At 34.6% G+C, this 10,000-nt stretch overlaps 1 protein-coding gene across 1 annotated transcript in view; it reads left to right on the plus strand.

Annotated features, from left to right (window-relative positions):
* thsd7ba (thrombospondin, type I, domain containing 7Ba) overlaps positions 1-10,000 on the plus strand; it is a 402,582-nt gene that overhangs the window by 379,148 nt on the left and 13,434 nt on the right. The window contains exons 24-25 of the mRNA XM_056465204.1: positions 5,538-5,711; positions 9,293-9,388. Coding sequence (XP_056321179.1) covers positions 5,538-5,711; positions 9,293-9,388 — 270 coding nt within the window. The remainder of the gene's footprint in view (positions 1-5,537; positions 5,712-9,292; positions 9,389-10,000) is intronic.

The following is a 10,000-nucleotide window of genomic DNA, read 5'->3' on the forward strand; positions in this document are numbered from 1 at the left end:
TCTGCGAAGTATGTTTGCTGCAGGTCAGTGTGCTAACAGACATCAAAATGTTATATTATCAAATGTTAAATGTAAGAGAAATCTAATAAAAGGGGGAAAATATAACCTCTTTGGAAAGAAGGCTTGCACTGTAAAAAAAAAAGTTGGGTTTCACACAATTCCTTCATGTTGTCCCAACACAAACTTAATTGTTTTTACAAATTTAAGTGGATTGAACATAAACAATTAAGTTGTCCCAAAAAAACTTTAAGAATTGTGTTGTTTTAACTCATTTTAAGCAGCAAAAGTCTTCTTTTTTAAAGTGTGGGTTGGTCATGTAAACTAGAGTTATTATAAAGGCATCAGGAATCCTTTGGAATCACCAGTTTGAAAAACCTCTGACATACTCTTGAATCTGATCGACCAATCAAACTGCACTGGGACTGGCTGAAAAATCAGAGCAGACTGGACTTTCCAGAAACGTGACTTAAAATAAAGTGAACAAAAAATTAACATTAACCAAATTCCTTCCGACTTCAGTGATGTATAGTATTTCATTCTGAAACAGCATATTAAATGGGCAGAATTTTATTTGAGTGCTTCTGCTCCATCTCTCATTTGCAACAAACTAGCAGATTAGAGAGAAATATTCAAACTCTCCATCAGATCTCAAAACAAATGATACATTGTGACAGTGATGATCGTTTAAATAAATCGTTAAAATATTGATGTCTGGGAGGTCCAGAGACTGTAGTGAACAAAAATTCATGTGTCATATAATTAAACAGTGAGTAAATTTACATGGACACCAAAAATCTGATTTTAATAGATTTTAATATGATTAAGACAATATTGTGATTAAGAGTCTACCATATAAACAGCGATATTTGATTAATTTAATCTGATTACGATTATAATCGAACTAAACAGAAACTGGATTGAGACATGTGGAGTATAATGATGTTAGTCACATTATTAAAGTGCAGTACAGACATGTAAACACCTTAAAATATTACCATTATGTAGGACTTGTCACCATGTTTTGCGGCAGAATATACACACGCGGCTGTTTGACACTATTCTCTGCACCTACCGAGTCAGTAAAGGATCACATACACACACTGTGAAATGCAGAGTTTTTTTCCCCATTCAAATTCCATTAAAAAAAACACTCTTTCTAGCTGTTCTTACTCGTATCCAATACCAATATCTCTTTGTCACGGGGGGCATGCATGAAATGTTTCTGAATGAAAGTGCCAAACTGCAGTTAAAGTTGACACATTAAAAATTAAACTTCAGAGGAAATGTGGATAGCGTGTTGACGCAATGACGTTAATTGAATTATGTGCTATAACATGTAAAACGGGATCATGAAAGAAACATTCAAAAAGCAACTCAAGTAAAAGCCTTAATCATATTATTGTTTTGTTCAGATTAAGGTAAATAATTCAATTACTGATGTCCATTTAAACATAGCCAGTGTTTACAAACGGCTATTGACTGTGTCTTGGACTCAGAAACCTTCAGTATGATTTTTGACCATTGGCAATCACTGGGCATGTGTATATTTTGCTGGCATTCATTTTTGTTGTGTAAAAGTTGTGTATAGGTCATACTGTTTGAGAGGGTCTTGACCAATCAGTGAACAATACATAATAAGACAGAAGCCAAGTCAGAGAGTGATTGGGGATAGATTGGGGGCCTCTGTCCACACAATCTTCAGCGTTTTCAAAATGCTCCCTTTTCATGGGTTGAAGATGGCGGAGTAGTGTGTACACTAGGCATGGGCCGGTATAATATTCTGATGATATAATAACCTTGCATAAAAATATCACGGTATGAAGGATGTTCTGATTACTGCTTTAAAATATGTTTATTTTAAATGTCTGGGTAAAAAAACACAATATATTTTATTTTAAGAAATATTTTAAATATTTTTGCCTTTTTTATTTTAAACTTGTCAGGCTAAATAACTAAAATAAATCATTGAGTCTTCTATCTTCATTAATTTAAAAAAGACACATTTCTTTAGAACTTAAAAAGCTATATTTGGTTATCTGTCCTTTTTTTGGATATAAATTAAGCGACTGCACTGATCAGGTCTATAGCATGCTGGATGTTGGAGTATAAGGGACTTGTTTTTCAGATGTTTGCTGAATCAAAGGCTGACCAGTAGCTTTTGATCTGAAGGGTCCTTCTGCTGGGGAGACTGTTGCCCTTAAATAAAACTAAATGTAAAATGTAATAGTCGTAAAAACAAACATGTACATATACCTTAGGAATGGTATAACAGAAATTTTTGTGGTTTTAAAACCTTGACTTTTCCAAACCGAGGTAAACCTTGAAACCAGTTATCATTATTAAAAAAAATTAAGTTATTACTGCCTTCACTTTTTTTTTTTGTATTAAATCATGTAAATGTTTCCAGTCATCTAAACTTATTTCAATCAAGCTATACTTTGTATATCTTATTTTACTGAATCTGATTCATTTAAAATAAGTTTTAAGTATTAACTTAAGTACCATAAAAACATTTGCTGTCCTGACTTTTTATCATATCATTTTGTACAGTGTACTTTTTAAAAAAAAACGAAAACACACCAGTGTAAACCACTTTAATGCATGCGGAGTACAGGGACAAAAGCAGTCACTAGCTATGTTTCCATCCAAAGATGTGAATTAAATTTATGCACAAAACTGGAATATTGCATAAAAGACGTGCAAATAAAGCAGCGTTTCCATCCAATGAGTCAAAGAGAAAAAAAATCGTCATTTCCTGATTAACTGGCACCAAATATTAAAAGTAAAAATGGAATTTGCTGCAGCAGGAGAAGCTGCGTGACTCTTTTCCTCATTTAGTAAATTACTTGCACCTCAGAAAACAATGCCATCACGCTATAAGTGCATGGTGGCATTTGAAGGAATGAGACATGGAGCACAGATGCATTAGTCTAGACAGTTCTGCAGGTAATTAGTAATATGATAACACTAATACTGAAACGGTTAAGGTGTTTTAGAATGACCAAAACAACATTTCAGATGCTTTACAATGTGCTCAGCCTGATGAGTTATGTGCTCAGTTATGTGCATACATTATTTATGCACATTTTTTAAATTGATGCACATTTTGGCATTTCCATCAACTGTTTTTTATGCGTATATACAAAATGTGCATAAAATAGGTGGATGGAGCTTGAGTAAATGACCAACTTTTGGGAAACAATTGAAAATAATGAACAAACGTCATTTTCTAATGTATCTGGATTCAGTCTACCACTTCACTCACCATCACAGCAGAACTGTGATAGTTTTAATGTTCAGTGAAATGAAGTGAAAGTCTTTGGCTTGCCCATAACAATTGCGAATACATTTCACCTTCAGGCTACCGTTGACCCATGTTATCCCAACTTCTGCTTCTCGTTTCAAGCTCGGTCTCCATTTGGTAAACTCGCTGCATGTTTGCAGGCAAGAACAGCTGCTGGAAGGAGAGGAAGAGATAGATGTTAAAGGTAGAGACCAAAAGAAGCGCGAGTTTGAGCGGGTGGCATATGGTGTGTGCTGTGTTGCTGTATTATATGTTTGGGAAGCTCCAGTGAGGGATGAAAATAGAGTGGCTTCATGAAGATGATGGATAATGAGATGCCTGGGTGCACAGATTGTGTCTAATAGCCATCCTGGCTGCTGAATGAGAAGGACGTCATGGCTGGAGATCTGCTGCCGGGGTGCGCAGGTGCGAGAAGCCTGTCACTGAGGGATGAGGAGGGTCAGTGATGGATGACCTTCAGCTGAGGAAGTTCTAAATGTATCCGAAGAGGGGGACATTCATTATAAATGTGGCAGGGGGATCAGATTATTCTTGTCATATTTGATTAGGTTTCTTTGGTTTTATTGTGGTTGTTTGCAGTATATTTTATGTTAAACTAAAACTTTTTTTTCTGCAAACTACAAATGACATTCATTCTAAATGTAAAATAATTATCATTTACAGCATAAAATAACAATTGTTCAAAATAACAAGCAAAAAAAAACATGTCATGTTTTCAGACATCTATTTTCATTTTAGGCAAAAAAGTTAGACGAAGGTTTAGGCAAAAGTGGAGAAATCAATATGTTTTGATAATCAATATTTAAGAAACCCTGATTGAATGAAATGAAAACTAGTTCAAACTATTTTTTTAATTTTGTCCAATTAAAAAAATAATAATAATAAAAAATAAAAACTTTTTTTTGTTGCTATAGAGAAGTGTCAGACAAAAATAAAGCTGTCTGTGTTTAAATATACACTCACCAGCCACTTTTTCAGGCACACCTTACTAGTACCCCCTTTTGCTTTCAGAACTGCCTGAATCCTTCATGGCATAGATTGAACAAGGTACTGGAAATATTCACAGAGATTTTGGTCCCTATTAACATGACAGCATCATGCAGTTGCTGTAGATTTGTCGGCTGCACATCCATGATGCGAATCTCCTGTTCTACCACATCCCAAATGTGCTCTAATGGATTGAGATCTGGTGACTGTGTAGGCCATTTGAACTCATTACAGTAGAGATGGGTACACTGTGGTAATAAAGGAATGGACATGGTCAGCAACAATACTCAGGTAGGCTGTGGCCTTGACACAATGCTCAGTTGGCACGAATGGGCCCAAAGTGTGCCAAGAAAATATCCCCTACACCATTACAGGCAGGATGGATCCATGCTTTCATGTTGTTGATGCCAAATTCTGATCCTACCATCAGAATGTCGCAGCAGAAATCGAGACTCATCAGACCAGGCAACATTTTTCCAATCTTCTGTTGTCCAATTTTGGTGAGCCTGTGCGAATTGTAGCCTGTTCTTAGTTGACATGAGTGCCACCCGGTGTGGTTTTATGCTGCTGTAGCCAATCCGCCTCAAAGTTGGACGTGTTGTTGGTTCAGAGATGCTTTTCTGCATACTGTACCTCGGTTGTAACAAGTGGTTATTTGAGTTACTGTTGTCTTTCTATCAGACCTCTGGCATCAACAAGGCATTTGTGCCCACAGAGCTGCCGCTCACTGGATAGTTTGTCTTTTTCGGACCATTCTCTGTAAACCCTAGAGATGGTTGTGCGTGAAAATCCCAGTAGATCAGCAGTTTCTGAAAAACTCAGACCAGCCTGGCACCAACAACCAACACCACCTTTCTTCCCCATTCTGATGCTCGGTTTGAACTGCAGCAGATCATCTTGACCATGTCTACATGCCTAAATGCATTGAACGGCTGCCATGTGATTGACTGGTTAGATATCTGCGTTAATGAGCAATTGTACCTAATAAAGTGGCCGGTGAAAGTACATAAATCCTTTATCATGTCAACGCTGATGATGTTGTTACATTAGTATTATTCATGCGATAACAGTATTCAATCATCTTTTGTTGTAGCTTAAGTTTCTTTATTGTATAGTTATTTTTTTTGTTAAATTTCTTTCATTTTAATGACTTATCCTATGTAATCTACTGTATGTTTAGTTTTTGATCTTTATGTTTGATCTGTTAGTTTAGTTTTTGACTGTGCTTGTGCTGTTTGATGTACAGGAGACTGTCACCTAACGGAGTGGTCATTGTGGAGCTCCTGTCAGCTCACGTGTCTGGAAGGCCGCAGTTTTGAGACAGTGGGCCGTCAGGCTCGTTCACAAGCTGTTGTCATTCAGGTGCTGGACAATCAGGACAGCTGCCCTCAGCAGGTCTTCGAGACCAGACCATGCAAAGGTACAAGCAAAGACATTTAAAATTAATATGCTGTTTGTATGAAAGCCCAGTTGTGGAAAAATATGAAATAATAACTATAATAACTCAAACTCGTTGACAAATCATTAATAAAAATAAAATTGTTTATGTCAAATGTATTACTTTTTATCTTCATTTTTTTAATGTAAAAATTTTTAGAATATATTTTAAGATTTTTTTTCGTCTTAGAATTAAGGGGATATTTTTTTGTATTTTCTAGTTCTAGTTATCAAGATGTTTCAGAGAAAAAAAATTTTCATTTTTAATTCTTGATAAATTATCATAATTTATTTTTAAAAAATTATGTTATTGACTTTTTTCTATAAGCTCAAAATACGTCTGGTTCGTATAGTCATACGTATGTTACAATGTACTGTACACCATGTATGGGGAATGCAATAATCAAGTATGCACTGAATTTTTTAGACAAAATCACAAATTTGCACTAGACAAATGTGAAATTATTTTGGAGAAGAAAAATAAATACTGTATGTGAATGTAATGTGGATTTGCAGAATGTGGGAAAGTTTGTGCTCTGTTCTCCCCTTTACTCAAACTGATTCAGTCTCATACCATTACCAATGTGACAACTTTATTAAATGAGTGAACAAGTTTGCAATTTCTGACAGAGCATGAATAAAAAGGATGTCTTCTGCTTGTAATCGAATGCACATTGTGAGTTCAGCAGTATGACGAGAAATTAATTTCATTCTTTGCACGGCTCTCACTTGTGTATGAGAAAGTCCCTTGGCATCTTTCTGATGCTTACATCACTGCTAGAACAACCAACAGACACTGTAGAGACTCTCACACAATACTACATTTCATCATGTACAAAGTAAAAGTACAGACAGTCAGTCCTGAAAATATGATCTTAAAACTGAGTTGTTTTTTTTTTTGTAATGTGAATAACCTTTATTTCCAATGGTTTCAAATGACACAATAATCAGCATTGATTATTAAAATGTTGTGGCATGTTTTTATTTAATTTTATTCAATTTAATAAATATTTTATATTTAATTGTATTCATTTATTTATTGAAATTGATATGTTTATTAGCAGCAACAATCCATCAGGATAATTATAGTTGACTTAAATTAAATAAACATTACCTAAAGTAAATTAATTATTTATAAAAATCAAAAGTTTTAAAAGGTCTTATTTAGTTAGCTGCAAAGGTAAAAAAAAAAAAAAAGTTTTTCATGTAGTTTAATAATAATAACTATAATCTTTAGAACTAATTAATAATAATATTTAAAAAATTGTATACTAAAATTGTATATATATATATATATATATATATATATATATATATATATATATATATATGTACACACACAGCTTGGCCTCCCTGTTTATTTTCCCCCCCAATTTGTGTTTAGCAAAGTGATTTTTTTTTACATGTTTCTAAGCATGATATTCTAATAACTGATTTATTTTATCTTTGCCATGATGACAGTGAATAATAATTTAATAGAAATTTTTCAAGACACTTCTATACAGCTTAAAGTGACATTTAAAGGCTTAAGTAGGTTAATTAGGTTATCAAAGGGGGGCTAATAATTCTGACCTCAAATGTGTGTATATATATAGCAATATCACGAGTAGCAGTGTGATTTGGCTGTATATCTGTGCTGGTGGGAGGCTTGCGTTGGTTCGGGGCCACAGTCCAAGTGTCTTAGTGTCCCACCAGGGATGATATACCACCATATCGCACTGCTACAAGTGTGATATTGCATTTATACAACAGTTCGACAGCATAATCATGTAAATGAAAAGAAAATCAAACACAGAGAGTCTAAAAATAATTTTGTACGAAGAACTACTTTCTTCCACCATTCATTCACATCTGCAGCTGACCGGTGGAACAACAGAAGCTGTTGCTACTTCACAAACGTCACATTAGAGCTAGTATTTGAATGATTCTCTAGCGTAATGTCTAAAGTGATTATAAAACAGGTGATTTTGCATGAAATGCCATCGTTCTACAGAGATTTCCCAGTATTTCTCTGTTGTAATCAGGATATTACAATAATTAATCACAAAGAATCCAAAGCAATGCTAACACTACCAGATTACTGTTGTGATTGGGATGACGAAAAACGATAAGCACATGCGGGCATTTCGTCTTTCTTTCTTTATTTTACTGAACTAGTCTGCAGTAACGAAAACAGGAGACTCATTAAAAACAAACAGATGGCCAACCAAAAAGTAACTTAGGGTTGTACAAAGAGTGGCCAAAACAAAATACATAAGTGTGAGTCCCATCACACTCAATATATTACAATAACTGTAATGTAAATACAGTACTGCAATATACGAAAGAGAGAGATCGATTGATTTGATCAGCTGTAGTTTGAAAATATGCCTATCTTTCTCCTCTAAGGGCTTATTATATGGTCTCTGTTGCCATCTTGTGGATGGACGATGTCAACCATTTTGGCTCAGCTTAGGGACAGGTTGATGGATGCCGACGCGTTGTATCTCAGAAATGATGAATATTTAAAATAGGCACTATACTTATAGATAAACTGCATAGTTGCAATCTAAACAACTGCATTCTTGACTAAAAAAGCCTCAAAATTACATCATGTTGTCCAACAGCTGCAATATTTGCCAAACTGCAGTGAGATTATTGATCTGCTGTCACTGTGGGCGGAGTAATACAGTGGGGTGAGGAAGCTGTACAAGTTCTGATATTGGAGAGCCAGATAGAACTGTTGTATATATATATATATATATATATATATATATATATATATATATATATATATATATATATATATATATATATATATATATATATATATATATATATACATATATATATATATATATATATACATACAATTATTATTATTAGAATTTATATATATATATATATATATATATATATTTATTTATTTATTTACATTTATTTATTTATTTATTTTTGTTCAGCAAGCCAAAAAGGATTTCTAAAAATGTGATACTAAAGACTGAAGCAATAATGCTGGAACTTTGAATCAGAAATAAATTACATTTGAAAATGTATTAAAACAGTTATTAATTTAACAGGTAATAGGTGTGTATGTGCATTTTCAATGTTTTTAATGCGATATTCCAAAATGCACATAAAAATAGGTGGATGGAAACATACAGTAGCTAGTAATAGTGTACCCCAACAAAACCTCAGCTACAATGTAGTGTGGATCTGGCTAACTCCCCAAGCAGTGGCTGAGCAGTGGCCTTGCCAACTCCCACAGCTGGTTTAAATAGAAGCTATGACGAGCAACAGGTGTGCTCTCAAGTCACGCCCCACTCATCGAAACAGAAACACCAAACCAGCACAACTCAATCAATAGCTGCACAAGTGTGTGTTTTAGTGGGTCTGTGTGCATTCACGCTTGCTCAGAAGATTATGTGTGTGTATATACTGTGTATATATACACTTGAAGTCAGAATTATTACTTTCAACTGTATATGCCTACATCAGTATATCATATTTGCATTCAGCTATTATCATAGCTGACTGCCCCTCTGTAGATCTAATGAGTGTCTCTGTGTCTCTATGGGGCGGCAGGAGGGAAATGTCACAGTTATGAGTGGAGGACCAGTGCCTGGAATGACAACGAGAGATCAGTGTGGTGCCAGCGGTCTGACGGGGTCAATGTGACAGGTAGACCACCGCTTACATTCAGACTCAGAGAATGACAAATACCCTGCACTGAATTCTCTTACAGAGGGATAATCAAAAGAGCCGTCGACTCCACATGATCGAAAGACTGGAGACGGTGAAAATCCTGTCATCATTTTTCTGCCCTCATGTCGCGCCAAAACTTGTGTGCTGTTTTTTTTTATTTTTTACAGTAGAATAAAAAGCAAGACTTTTTGAACAATCTTGTGAAGTTCGTAGGGACCAGAGACTGTCAAACTGCACAAAATAAGGGGAAATGAACTATAAAGTCTTTATAAGTCATGTACAGTAACCCACAGAGCAAATATCAATTGATTTTTTATAGATAATTCTAATCTGAGTCACACTTTATTTTAATGCTCCATTTGTTGAATTTAAGTTACATTGCATCTACATGCCAAATAATTCTCATTAGATTATAAAACTGTTATAGACAGATTGTTAGGTTAGGGTTAGTGTAAGTTGACATGTTCTTGCAAAGTTTCTTATAGTCAGTTGAATGTATGTTAAAGGAGCAGTATCAACAGATATAAAGCACACAGTCTACTAATACTCAAATGGGACATCAAAATAATATGTTATCCTAATCTGCTA

The sequence above is a fragment of the Danio aesculapii genome, chromosome 9, assembly GCF_903798145.1.
Source record: "Danio aesculapii chromosome 9, fDanAes4.1, whole genome shotgun sequence".
NCBI classification, from domain to species: Eukaryota; Metazoa; Chordata; class Actinopteri; order Cypriniformes; family Danionidae; genus Danio; species Danio aesculapii.